The 14,808-nt window shown below is 44.2% G+C and overlaps 1 protein-coding gene across 2 annotated transcripts in view; it reads right to left on the bottom strand.

Moving 5' to 3' along the window:
• Positions 1-323: 323 nt before the first annotated feature.
• The window catches only part of PGM2L1 (phosphoglucomutase 2 like 1), a 579,912-nt gene continuing 565,427 nt past the window's right edge, over positions 324-14,808 (bottom strand). The window contains exon 14 of one of the 2 annotated variants that reach the window (XM_078658581.1): positions 324-993. In XM_078658581.1, the coding sequence (XP_078514707.1) occupies positions 891-993 (103 nt within the window). In that variant the 3' untranslated portion in view covers positions 324-890. The remainder of the gene's footprint in view (positions 994-14,808) is intronic. The other variant, XM_078658582.1, reaches the window with a different exon arrangement.

Below are 14,808 nucleotides of genomic sequence, written 5' to 3'. Positions count from 1 at the left end.
AGCTCCTGATTGATTGATTAATTGTGTCCGCTGCGCAACTTTGTGACAATTATTTGGGATAATAAAAATGCAAAGCTTTAAACAGACGTTTGATTTGCCAGTAATGTTTCTATACTTAATATGCGACCTTAAGAAGCAACAACAGTCAAGTGCGGCAAAACCTCAAGCATGAAACCGTGTTCAGAAAGATTAAAAACTGCTCTCTAAAAAATATAATGTAGTAAGTGAACAACTAAAACGTACTTTTGTTGTCTACCTGCAAGAAAAACTGCTTTTAAGATCTGATACTGTACATTATCGCTTTACTCAAAAATACACTAAAGCAGAAGTAGTATCTCTTTATCAGCAAACAAAAATAATTTAACCTCAAAATAAAGTTACATCAATTCGATACCTACGTTGCGAATTGTTAGCCAGTTGGCATTTTCATTCAACAATATAAATCACATTAGAACAACAACTAGAAGGATGATAGAAAAAATATTGACAATGACTATCTGGGAGACAACACATTATACATGAAAAATATATAGCAAAAATAGTGGTACATATATATTATAAACATAACCATGTGTGCAAAGACATATTTGCTTGGATAGTAGCTTCTATGACTTCTCATAAATAGTTTTCAGAAATGTGCAGTGTTACACTAGCATGGTGCACTTTCTTTGGTCAACAACAACAAAATAAAACAAGTACCTATGAAGGTAACGGCTTAAGACAGCTACTGTGGGTCAAAGGGGATAATATATTGCTGGCTCAAAAATAACTGTAAGGTATAGATTTAAGTATTTCAGTGAAAGCAAGGTGGGTTGAGAACATAGATGTGTTCTTAGTTTTTGATCTCCATGGGCAGTGGCAAGGACCCTTGATGTGCATTCTTCCAGAGACTAAGCTGAACGCCAAACCAGTCCATTCTTGCTAGGCTCCAGGAAGTTTTCCACAAGTGCTTCAATAAGTTTCTTGAGACCTTCTTCTAACAAAGACTTATCACTGAAACATGAAATAAAAAAAAATAAAGTTATTTACCTGAAGAGAATAAAGCAGGAACTCTCACATCCATAATGGTTGTAGTGTGCGCATCACCACCTGTATCCAGGCACCAACCCTCGCACCAGCAATACTAACCTATTCCACCCATGTGCAACTTGTTCCACCCCATACCCCCAAATATACATTTCAAGCACAGCTTAATAAGATAAAGAAAGGTTCGCACTAGGAGAAGTGCAAATAAATTCTAATTGTCATGTATTTTTCATATTGTTCCTATCCAGTAGGAGCAAAAGCTAAGTGCAGCAAAAAACACAAAAAATCTAGGTAGAGATCTGGAAGCGAATTACGGTTTTCCAGACAGACTAATAGTAGTCCATCCCAAACTCCTAGGCTACAGCCCCTCTAAAGGGGAATGCAAGCAACCTCACACCAAGCTCAGCCTTGTGGGACACATCAGTGAGGCACAGCTGGAATCTGGAAGCTTGGAATCCACAACTGTGTGTGCGCCTCCCACAGAGGGAACCTCACTTAAACAGCACAAAAACAGATGGATGTAAAGCTTGAAGTAACATGAGCGACCGGTATCACTCTGACCTGCTTTCCAGTTCGGATTTGTTAGCCCCTCTAAGCTAATAAAAACAGGTACCAACTATATGCAAGTCAGTCTGGGTTCTTTCTTCAGTGTAGTAAGTGGTTCGGCTGAATATTGGATTTTAAACAGAGTAGCCAGGAGCAGTTGGAACTGGAAGGAGGAGGTGGAAACTTACCATTACTAGCTGCCCTTTTTCTATCACAAACCTTTCACCAAATAAACCCGCTCTAGATAGCGAAACCTTGTAATTCTTTACAGTCCATATGGATTTTTTCGCAAGCCAGATAAAAAATGGAAACATATCGGTGGGGAAATCTGGTTAGGAAGAGGTAAAGTGCATAGAAATCAGGAGTAGTAATGTCAATACTGCATGTTATTCCTCATTCTGAACAGGAAAAAATCATCTAAAAGCACATATGTTAAAACCCTCAGGTTGTATTTACATATGCTATTACTATGTGTATGTAGGTTCTATTTAAAAATGCAGTAATTGTTCTGTTGCTACTAAGCAGGTTCTAGAATCCATGCAAGGAGTAATTTTTTTCCCAAAGACCTGCTAGCTTGGAGTCCTATGGTACTGTGCTGCGCTAAATAAAGGACTTTTATATAAAATTAGCCCGGATTGTGGATAACGAGATTTGAAGACTAATCCGCAGAACAGGGGCGGTTTTGTCTCCATTGAAGCTACATATTTTCGACATTCTACATTAATGGATGTTGTTCACCATAGGGAACAAGTTGCTGTGTTCCAGCTGTTAGTGGTTTAGCTGGATGGTGGTTCTACTGATTAAAAAAAAAATCTGCATTGTCTGTGCACAACAGCCGTCTTGTGAAGCCGCCGCCTCGAGGAAACGTAATGCACACCGGTGCAGGACATGCGCTGTTTTCTTGGAGATCAATAGGAAGGACAACATTTGTCCCTGAGGCCTTGAGGACAGGAAATACGCAATGACACATCAGGGCGTCATATGCTGGCAATCAATTGAGTTCAATTGCCGCTGCATGTAATACACTACTCAACAATACGGGAGAGTAATACCAAGGCAACCGCCATAAGCTGCAGTAGCGGAAGAGTGTGGAGCGTCACTAGGGGTTTTCCGAGGTATTTACAAAAGTAACACCTATTTTTGTCAGCTGCCCATTTCAAATAAGAGTTCTTGGTGGCTTTAACCTACTTTGTGGTAAGAGAAGGGCTGAACAACTATGAATATTCATTGCATATTATAGTGAGCAGTGTTCACTGACTGAAAATTACTTTGAAAATGCAATTTGACCCCCCCCCCTTTCAAAGTTCCACAGACCAAAGGTGAACCTCCCATTCCAGGGGTAAGGTGGAAGGAGGAATTCATGACATATCTTAAAGATTTCCATGGTGAAAGATTGTCATGGAGAGAAAAAAATATATTTTTCTAAACTGCTTGGGGTCAGAAGGACAAGTAGTGTTCAGAACACTACCGCAAGTAGAAGGTCAGGAATGTTTTTGACGAAGCCATGGTGAGAATATACATTGTTTTAAACCTACATCTAGTGTTGCTCTGAATAGATTTAAATTCTACACTCGTGCCCCAGAGGAGGGTGAAATGATCAATGAGTTTCTCACTGGTTTGTGTGCTCTATCTATAAACTGCAATTTTGGAGCGACCACTGAAAGGATCAAATCATTATACATGTTAAGAGCAATAAGATTCAGGGGCAGTTGTGGGTTATAGGTGATACAAATTTGCAGGATATAATAAGCACTACCAAAGCATTGGAACAATTGTAAAAGTGGATGAAATATTTGAATAAGGAGTAAAATGTCAACTGAGGATGTATGTAGTGTGAACACTGGAACTTTGCATGTGGGCGGGTAGAATGTTTTCATAAGCTCTGAAAAGGATTTCCATTTATTTATGTATTTATTTATCTAATAATAATAATAATCCACATTTGTAAAGCGCAAACCATCACCCGTTAGGGTCTCTATGCGCTGGGGGCCGTCGGGACGATTAAGCAAGCTATTGCCCAGAGTCACATGGTGCTGGGCTAATCTGCCGCCGGCCCTGGGGATCGAACCGGGATCCCCAGATTTCGGAGTCAGTCACCCTGGCCGCGGTGCCACACCTCTCCCCTATAGCGCCAGAATCGACTCCCAAAGGAGTATCTCTAGGCTTCGTACAAGTAACATAGATATAATGCAACTGCAGCTAAGATCAGAAACAGAAAAGGGTAGTCTTAAGCAGCTTCCTAAATTATAAGTGATTAGGGCACTTCCGAAAGTGCAGGGGGAGCTCATTCCCATAACGCGGGCCAAGGTAGGAGAGGGCCTTTCCCCCCTAGTCTTGCCCTCCTAACTCGGGGAACCTCTAAAAGATGTTTGGAGCATGAGCAGAGAGACCTAGAGGGATGGTAGGGTGTAAATTTCTCCGCCAGATAGATAGGACCGAGATTGGAAAACACCTTATGGATGGTACAACAACCTTTGAATTCTACTCGTTGGCTTATAGGAAGCTAGTGAAGCTGCAAGAGAAGAGGGCAGGAGGCAGTCCTAGTGGGCACATTAGGAACTAGCCGTACCGCAGCGTTCTGGACCACCTGTAATCTGTTGATCGAAGTCTCTCTAGCAGAGATCAGCAGACCGTTACAGTAGTTCAGCCGGCTTAATAGAAGTGCCTGAGTCCGAGTCTTTCGAGTGGAGTCAAGCAGCAAAGGAAAGACTCAGCAGAGTAGGCCCAGAATATGGAAGCAGATGCCAGCTGTCTGAGTGGTGTGCTCTTTCAGGGTGAGGGCTTGGTCCAGACGGATGCTACGTTTTTGATAGTGGAGTTAGGGTCAGGAGGTGTGCCAAGATTGAGCGGCCACCACTCGGGAGACCATAGTATATGGGCCTCTCCGAAGAGCAAAATCTCAGTTTTCCCAACGTTACACTGGAGGAGATTACTCTTCATCCAGTGTGAGATGGCTCTCATTCTAGAGGAGAAGGTCAGCTGTACAGACGGTGTAAATTTGTCAAAAGGGAGAAGCAGCTGTGTATCGTTGGCATATGATATTGGGGTAAACCCATAAGTCCTCAAGAGATTGGCCAAGGGAGCAACATAGATATTAAAAAGTGTGGGGCTCAGGCATGAGCCCCGAGGCACTCCTTTGGACAGTTCCATAGGTGCCGAACAGTATGGGCCAAGATTGACAGTCTGAGAGTGACCAGATAAACTCGACATCCACTGAACAGCAGAGTTTCTTAGTTCAATCTCCTTCAGTCTCCTGAGTAATATCTGATGTTAGACCATGTCAAACGTGGCAGACAGGTCCAACAGCACCAGAATCGTGGAGTGGCCCTTGTCTAGGGTCATCCTGATGTTATCGGTGACCACTAGCAGGGCTGATTCGGTGTAGTGTCTGGGTCTAACGCCTGACTGGGAGGAGTCTAAGCAACCAGTAAGGTTGACATGGTTGGCGAGATGTATGTTAATATGTCTCTCCAGTAGTTTACCCAGGAAAGGAAAAAGCGAGATGGGACGTATATTGGACAGATCTGTCAGAGTGGCCTTGGTGTTCTTACGAATGGGCATAGCCTGCGCTGCTTTCCATTCTGACGGAATGTGAACCTCTCTTAGTGAAAGGTTGAGGAGATGATCAATCGAGGGGGAGAGTTGAGTGGCCAGGGAGGTGATAACTTTGGCTGGAATAATGTTGCGGGGGGGGGGCCCAGATTTTACTCTATGGATCGAGTTACAACATCTGCCGAGGTCAGAAGAGGAAAGCTTTCAAGCAGCTGAGGGGTTGCCAGTTCAGGAAGATCTGTAGTCAAAGGGGCTAGGCCCTGGCTTCCTGGCAAAACTATTTTTTCATAGATTCGCTCAATTTTCTGTGAGAAGTATTGTGCGATATCATTTCATAGTAATTGCGTAGGTGCCTCAAGGTTCTCACAGGCCTTGGGATTAGTGAAAGACTGGAGGATACGATGTAGGGTTTTAGGGGCATTGCCAGCCATAGCTAGTTGGGAGGCAATGTAAGTTTTATGCAAAACTTTTATGTTATTATGGTAACTAGAAAAAAATGGCCAGAAACGGAGCTTTATCACTCTCATCATGGGTCATGCGCCACTGTCTCAAATTTCCTACAAAGTTGTTTTTGCACACGCAGCTGAGGGGAGAACCAGGCAGCCTGCAGCCGTTTGGAGTGGATCGGGAGACGTTTCAGTGGTGCAAGATAATCAATAGTCTTCGATGGCTTCTACTATATTATACGATGCGATGATCCGTGGCCTTAGGAAGGGGGTTTGAAAGCTCTTCAAGGTGACTTTCTGCCATTGCCTATGGATGTGATATGTGGCCGGTCTTGATCCCTTCGGCTCCCTTGGGCCCTGAATGGAAAATTCAATCAGCGAGTTGTTGGACCAAGTTAGTTGGAAGGGGGACTCACACTGAACATTAGGAGAATTGGAAAAATATTGTCCAGTTTGTGACCAGCTATGTGAGTGGGGCCTGCATTGAGCTTGGATAGGCCAAGGAGTGCTAGGTCAGCCATGAGAGCATGTGAATCAGCATTGGAAGTGCATTTGCTATGAATATTAAAGTCACCTAATAGCAAACAATTGTTGCTCGCAATCACGTGAGGGGCTATTAGTTCAGTGAGTAATAGCGGGAATTCAGCTAAGGGTCCTGGGGGACGATACACTAAGGTCCCCTTCCAGCTGACTTGGGAGCAGAAATCTATCCGAAGGACAAGAACTTCCATCATAGCATTACAGCACTCGTCCAGTGGGGAGACATTAATGCTCTCTTTTTCCACAATAGCAATACCTCCTCCCACTTTAAGTGGTCTGTCCATCCTAATGAACTTGTAGCCTTCAGGTATGTCTAACGCAATAGAAGGAACAGAGTGAGGCTTGAGCCAGGTTTCGGTCAGAAATCCCAGCTCTGGCTGTACCGAGGACAGTAGATCCCAGACCTCAGTGGAGTGCTTAGGCAGGGAACGGATGTTGCATAGCAAACCTTTACATCCCATCTGCGACTTATCTTTTAAGTTACCTATAGCTTGGTCAGGGGGGGTAGCAGGTTCAGAAATAAGAGAGCCCATACTTGAAAGAGAGTAGTATTGAGCCTCAGGAATCGGCACCGTCTTACCAGAGTTGCCCTGAAACTGGCCAGCTCGTCAGGTGAAGGGGCCTTTGGGGAAAGGCCAAGACTCAGTCCGGCAAGAGGGTATAGGATCGAGCCTTTAAATCCAGCAGCTCCCGTCTAGTACAGAACCTAAGTGGAGCTGAGCCCTTTTTAGGAGTAAATTGGCCAGGGTCCCTGGCTCCTGGCGATGTCCAGGCGCAGATGGGTGCAGACAGGCTTGCATTAGGTGCCCCGCCTGCGCGCCCGTTGCTCGCGTCCGCTGCGTGTCGTCTGAGGCATCAGGTCATGTAGAGGGGGCTGGGGCACTAGAGCGCCAACCTCCCTTGCAACCGGAAGTGGAATAGAAGAGCAGGAACTCCCTCCACAACAATCGAGCAGAGCTTGTGGTGGACCGGGGGGGAAGAGAGCAAAACAGGTAATTGGGTGAGCAGCAACAATAAGGCAGAGTCAAGTGTTTTAAAAGAATAAAAGTAATGTGCAAAATCATTTAGGCAGCAAACTTAGCTACAGCAGCATCTCTCATAGTGCGCGTCGTTGCTATACATGCGGCAATATCAATCATGTAGCAACTCACCTCAATGCCCAGTACTGAGTAAAGAATGTATAAATGTTGGTGCATAAGACATTTTGTGCGAGTTTGTAGGGACCTAAAAAAATAGCAATACTAGCACTACATCCAGAGGCAAAGTTGCATGTGTAAATGAAGACTGCGATCGTAATGGAGACGGTGGAAGCAACATAGGGTAGTTCTATCTATTAAAGAGTTTTGTGAATGTAGGAATAGGCAGGATGAAATTAAACCACCCAATTGTGTAGTTCGATTATTGAATATGGAACTGTTCAACTAGAACTAATAGCAGATTCTGGCTCACCATGGACAATAATTACAAAAGATTACTTTGTGCAACACTTTGGGGGAGTATTGTGTATCAAGTCTCTAAAAGAATCCAATATAGTTGCAGAACGTTTTGATGGATCCAAGGTTGATAGGGTGGGGTGCGAGGAGGTTAAAATTGAATTCAAAGGTTACATGGCTCATATTAAGTTGATGTGGCTGCCAAGGGTGTGAATGTGTTGGGGTGTAGAGACCAGTGGAAATTGGGCTTAGTTCCTAATCCGAGAAGTAAAGAGCTGGCACTTGTTGTAACCAATGGCAAACTACATATTTGGTGATTAGCCAGATTCCTAAGGCATGCTCTGAAGATTTGGGAAACTTGAAAAAAACCGGTCATAAAATTAAGATTAAAAGTCGTGCTGTACTTGTTAAACAAAAACACAGACGAGTACCTGGGAATGTCATTGATGAACTAAAAGAAATGTTGGAGGGTATGGTTGATGAAGGGATAATTGAAGAAGTGGAGTCAATTCAGGAAAACTCTGGGGCGGTAAAAGATGTAAGGTAGGTACCACCAAACTTTGGAACTCTCTTCCGCTTAATCTCAAATGCTCATAAAATATTCTTCAATTTTCAAAGGCCTTGAAAGCATGGCTTTTAATCCCTAGTCAAGCTTTGTAATTCCTTTAACATTATGGTTTATTTTTCCAAGGCAGCGCCAAGACACCCACAGTGAATCAAGTGCTATATAAACTCAATAACATAACATCTGAATGAGTTTTTACCATTGTGTCGGTACGTAAACTGGATAAAAGTTTGAGGTTGTGTTTTGACTTGAGAGCCCTCAATGCCAATTTGGTAGTGGATTGTCACCCGTTGCCTAATAATAATGAGATAGTGTGTATGCTAGAGGGGGCCAAAAGCATTTTCAACATTTGATCTTCATTCAGCTTATCACCAAATAGAGTTGACTGAAGAATCAAAACACTTCATTTCTTGTCTTACTCCTAAATGTCTTTTCCAATTCAAAAGGATGCCCTTTCGGCATAGCCTCAGTGGCATCTGTGTTTCAAAGGGCAATGTTTCACATTTTTAGAGGTATGTCAAGTACTTCCATGACAATATTCAAATACTTTCCTGGAATGAAAAGGAACACATGGAACGTGTTATGGAAGTATGCAAACGATTAGAGTCAAATGGCCTAACACTGAAGAAGAAAAAAGTGCAATTTCCCTTGTGATTCTGTTGAATATCCGGGCACAGATTATCTGGAAATGGATTGGTTCTGAAGAAATCCTTAGTAGTTGCTATTGTTATGGCTCCTCTTTCAGACAATAAGGAGAAACTTCTATCATTTGCAGGTTTATACAAATATTATAGGAAATGTATAAGAAACGTTGCTTCCATGTTGGAACTCTTATAATGACTCACCAGGAACAAAGCAGTTTTTGGTTGAATGGATAGACAACAAAAGGAGCTCCAGCTAATCAAGGGGGAAATTGCACAAGCACCGACGCTCAAGCCTTTTTGTTTGAACAAAGTCTGTATCATCACTGTTGATGTAAGTTTATATTGTATTGGGGTATTATTTCAAAAGTGTGTGATGGATGAGCGGTGTGTTGCATTTGCGTCAAGAACACTTAGTGATACTGAAAGGATGTGCACCTTTATCGAGAAGCAGTTGTTAGCTTGTGCGTGGGCCATTGAACACTATCGCAACTATGTGTGGGGTAGTAGGTTAATTTTCAAAACCGACCATAATCCGTTGGTGGGGATTCGGTCATTGGGTGGTGGATGGAATGTCACAGCATACATAGCCAGCCTTATTTCTAGGTTAAAGGAGTAAAATTTCAGTGTGGAATATGCCCCGGACAAGTACAATGTAACAGCAGATTGCTTGTCTAGTTTGCCATGTCCTAGTAACAAGAATGTTAAAGAGCATAATGACATTGAAATGATTGTGACCATCAAGGGCTTTGTGAGCAGGGAATTTAGAAGCATATCGAAGGAGACATTTAGGAAAAGTGTGGATGATGATGAGAAGAGGCAATTGCTAAAAACAAGCATTTGCAATGCAATAGATCTCACACATACGAGAGTTTGAGCTATTGGTATTGCAAATGACAATGCCTTTTATTTATCCGTTTTGAAAACCTGCAAGCGGTGCGTAAACACACACTTTGTACTTATCCAGTCCATGTGAATGGTAGCAGTGTTAAAGTACGTAGTGAGTGACTGCATGTCTGAGCGTGAAAAGAAATGGACAACTCTGACACACAAAACACTGTCACCACTCACATGCTCCCTGCACACCCAGTCCTGATGCACCACTGTGCCGACCTGAGGGACTCCCACCAACACCTCCCTACTCCTCTCCAACTGCCAGGAAAACCACAGGAAAGGAGGGCATCAGGGATCCGAATAGACAAAAAGAAGCCACAGTCATAAAAGTGAGTGAAAGCAGCCGTCAGGTGAGCTAAAAGTAGTGTGGTGCAGGGCAGAGACAGCTGAAGTCATCAAGACTGAGATTGGTGCTGCTGTTATAAGCATGCCTCGGGCAAACGATGCTGCAGTACCTGACATCCTTTGGCTTTTAGGCTCCATCCTAAGTTGCACAGTTCACGGTGTAGCTGCTCTCTCTACTCTGCACCATCTGGTAGTGGAAGGGGCGCAGAAGAAGGCACAGGCAAAAGTGAGCGGAGTCTATGGGTGAGCGTGTGTCGAGCTCAACTTTTATGTTAAAATTTAAAAAACTGGACGGCTGAAGCAGCACAAGGACAGGGATTTGTTTATACACTTGCAACTTTAAAGTAAAGAAGCAGCTGAGCAGGCTCCATGCCGCCATTCGGGTGTGAAACGTAAACATTTGGAGCAGCAATATCTACGTGCCTCGGGCACGCTCGCTCCGTTTCGCGATCCTACAAAACAAATATATATATGCGCAATGCCAAAGGTCTCTCATTTAAATGCGAGACCTATGGCATTGTACACAAGCCCGTCGTCGTGCCTGAAGAAGGTGAAACACAATAAAGAAAATAGTGCTCACAAGTCTTTAGACCATGTACCGTGTAACAACCAAAGTAAAGGTGCCAGTTGCCATGGGAGGTTACACATGAAGACAAGGCGGTACTAAGGAGGGACTAACAAGCCTATTAAGAAATCAGAAGCCATCATTTACGAAGGACAATGACGCAAGCCAATTTCAAATATGGACGGAGCTTCTACTCCCTACTCCACTACAAGAAGTCTTGCAGAGCAGCGCATGCACGAGGACTCTAGGCCCGACCTAAAATTACCATATGAAAGGTTGGCCCAGAGGGAAAAACGTGCCTTCAGAAATTAGGACTTTCTATAGGAAATGGAAATGAAAGGCGACCTAATATTTACCGAAGAAAAATGTGTTCCTCCACAGTCCAAGCAAGAAGAGATTTTGAGGTTTGCACATGAGGGACACCAGGGAATGTCATCCAGGAGAAGAATGATCAGCTCCAACTTTTGGTGACCTGGCATGGACAGAATGGCGGACGGGGTGGTGAGAGAATGTGGTATGAGTATAAACAGTGACAAAAGGCTGAAAGCAGTTCCTGCTCTGTTGAAACCTGTGTCCTGGCCGAAGTTTCCTTGGCAAAAGGTGGCTTTTGATATTTATGGCCAGTATAGTTTACCGCAAGAGGCATGTTTTGCTTTGGTCTTAATTTGCTATAATTGAAAACGGCCTAAAGGTCAAATTTGTTGCACAAGCTACCTTGCATGTAGTGATGGAATTCTTCAAGTACATTTTTGCCCATGAAGAATGCCCTGAAGTGGTAATAAAGGGCAATGGGGTTCAACTAAAGACACATGAGATGGAGGAGTTTCTAAAAAGGTGTAGCTTCAGGCATGTAACCACGGTCATATATAAACCACAAGAAAATGGCAATGTTGAGACATTCAATTGTGTTCTTAAGGTTGGTGTTGAATGGGCCTAGATATCAAGAAGGGAGTGGAAAAACGTGCTGAGGGAAAGTTATAGATGTACATTATTCCCTCTCATTCTTTTACAGAAGTGAGTCCTTTACGGTTGTTGAAAGGAAGAGACCCGGTGTCCAAGTATAAGAATGAGGATGAAACAAGAAATAATGAAAAATAGATATGATGACAAATGTAAGGTAAGAGAACCTATGTTTCAAGTAGGAGATTGGGTGACGATACTCAAACCAGGTTTTAAAGTGAAAGGTGATTCCAAATCTGGCTGTGCGTTGAAAGTGGTGAGTGAATAAGAACAGTGTTGTCATCAGGATGGAAGAGTATGGAATGTGAGGAGAGTGGTCAAATGCAGATGTGAGATTACAAAATGTGATGAAATGAGACAGATGGAGAGAATGAAAAGGCCAAGTGTTAATGTTTCGAATGATTTGTGAGATTGTTCCTACAAGTGTGGCCTGCCAAGGTAGTGACACTGAAGATGAGGTGTCAAGGTCTAATAATGATGGCTCAATTGGTACCGAATCTGTGGCATCACAAGTTAAGAGGGAAGGTAGGATTGGTGGTCCACCTGTAAAGCTCAATGACTACATTTGGCTCTTTTTGTCTTATGCTCTATTATGGTTCTTTATTTAAGGGAGGACAAGTGTTGTATTTACATATGCTATTACTTTGTGTAAATATGTTAATGTTCAAATCCAGTTATTGTTCTGTTACTAATAAGCAGGTTCTATGCAAGTAGCCAGTTTCCCAGAGGACCTGTTAAAGTGGAGCCCTGTGGTAAAGTGGTGTGCTCAATCAAGGATTTTTATATAAAATAACCCTAGGTTGTGGACCTAACCTCTCTCAAGCTTTGATATTAATTTTAGTTATTCTACATGGGTGCAGTAAGTGTCTACTGGGACCCTCTACCTTGAGGAATCCGAGCTCAAACCTGCTCTACTGTCCTTCAGAAAATGGGGATTTTTTTAAGCCTGCCTGGTACTTTTTTGGCATATTCCTGTGGCACTACGTGCATCCTTTTTTTTTTTTTTAAACAAATTTTATTTGGTTTTCTTGGCACGATATGGACCGAAGCCCTACAAGTACTTGCAAGATGTAATGTAAACCAAAAGCACCATAATATGTTAAACAAATATAACTCCTGCAGAACTGCAGGTCCAACAACGTGCAGACAATCCCTAGTACGCTCTGTGTATATATTTAAATTGAATAAGACGGTAGCGTGTGGATAACGCGGCTCCCGAAGGACTGGCTATAGCTTCAGCCTAGTCAACCTCAGTCAATTCTGGAATATCCTCCTGCCATGCTCTCTTAGTTTTATCTAGAGTTGTGCATGTGTGAGTTGTCAGTGTTTGGTAAATTTGCTTGACTTTATGGAGCCCCAGGTCACCAATCAGTAGGTGGCCCTCAAGTGGGTGGAATTCAGGTAGAGTTTCCAGGGCGCAAATTTGGGGGTCTAATGTGTGATGTAATTAAAGATATTCATAAAGCACAAGTTACTTACCTTCGATATATCTGTAAGAAACAGTAGTTAGTGTTAAATTACTTACCTTAGAATATCACCAGGCGTCAGACTGGATCCGGAAAGTTTTCGTCAGCAGTACCCTTGGGCGTCGGTAGGCGTCGCCTGCGGCTCCGCATCATGTTCGCCGGGATGCCGTCTGAGTACTTAGATGCCGCCCTCGCGCGCTGAAGTCAGTTCTGTACATAGATTTCCGCGCCAGAAACCAACACTGGTGCCATAAAACTAGGGCACTGAAAGGGATGACCTTAACCCTAGATATCGGTTCGCAGAACGGGGAGGATGGGTGGGGTGGTAAGGAATCTAACACCAACTACTGTTTCTTACAGATATATCGTTACCGAAGATAAGTAACTTGTGCATCTGAAAGAAACAGGTTAGTGTTAGATCCGTTACCTTAAAATAGATACCCCAGCAATACCAACCCTGGTGGTGGGTCTGCGAACCAAGATCACACCAGAAAGTCCTGGAGAAAGGAACGGCCGAATATGCCATCTCTCCGGACTTGGCTGTCCAGGCAGTAGTGCTTAGCAAACATGTGCAGCGAGGCCCACGTAGCTGCCTGACAGATGTCCTGCAAGGGGAGTCCCCGAGCGGGGCAGTATTAGCCACTGTGGCCCGAGTGGAATGGACAGGTGCTCCTTTTTTGCCAAGGAATACCAGACCTTGATGCACAAAATGACCCACCGAGAGATGATCCGCTTGTGTCCCTTCTTAGCGCCCACGTAACCAACAAAGAGCTGGTCGTCCACCCGGAACTGGCGTGTGTCTAGAGGAAAGGAGAGCGCACGTTTTGGGTCCGACGGTGGAGGCTCTCGTCTGCGGAGGGAGGAAAGAAGGTGGGCAAGGTGATGCACTGCCCGATGTGACGAGTCCTCAGAACAACTTTGTCCGGATGGACAGAGAGGAAAGGAGGCTTAGAAGACAGAGCCTGGAGCTCACTCACTCTCCTGGCAGAGGTGATGGAACCAGGAATGATGTTTTAAGAGTCAGAAGACGAAGAGGACAGTTATGAAGTGGCTCAAAGGGAGCGCACATCAGATAAGTTAGTACAAGGTTCAAGTCCCACTGAGGCATCACGAAGGGAACAGGGGGGGAACATGTGTGTGATGCCCTTCAAGAATCTACTTACAACCGGGGACTTGAAAAGAGAAGGCTGATCAGGAAAACTTAAGAAGAGATTGCCTTGATAGTGCCCAGAGCAGAGCCCTGCTGGGCAAGAGAAAGAAGGAAGAGGAGAACCTATGAAAGGGGGCAGAAAGTGGATCCACAGCCTTTGCTGTGCACCATGCCACAAATTTGTTCCACCTGCAGGCGTATACCATTTTTGTGGAGGGATGCCAGGCTGCCAGAATCACATCACAGACTTCAGGAAGCAAGTCAAATGGCCTCAACTGCCGCCGCTCAATCTCCACACATGTAGGTGGATACTGGACAGGCTCGGGTGGAGGACCGTCCCCTGTTGCTGCGACAGAAGGTGCTCTTGAAGAGGCAGACGAATCGGGGGATCGACTGACATGTTGAGTAGCTCCGGATACCAGCATCTTCAAGCCCAGTCCGGAGCCACAAGGATGACTTGGGCCCGGTCGCTCCTGATCTTCTTCAGCACTTTGGGCAGAAGTGGTATAGGCAGAAAGGTGTATAACAGACCGCAGCTCCACTCACGACGAAAAGAGTCGCCGAGCGAGTGCCGCCTTGGAAATTCCAACACGCAGTACTGATGAACCAAGGCTCTCCCCACTGCTGAAAGAGACCTTGTGCCACGTCCGAGTTTAGACGCCATTCGTGATCCATCATG

This window comes from Lissotriton helveticus, chromosome 8 (genome assembly GCF_964261635.1).
Source record: "Lissotriton helveticus chromosome 8, aLisHel1.1, whole genome shotgun sequence".
NCBI classification, from domain to species: domain Eukaryota; kingdom Metazoa; phylum Chordata; class Amphibia; order Caudata; family Salamandridae; genus Lissotriton; species Lissotriton helveticus.
The sequence above is the reverse complement of the archived record's forward strand: the minus strand, read 5'-3'. Positions and strand labels throughout refer to the sequence as shown.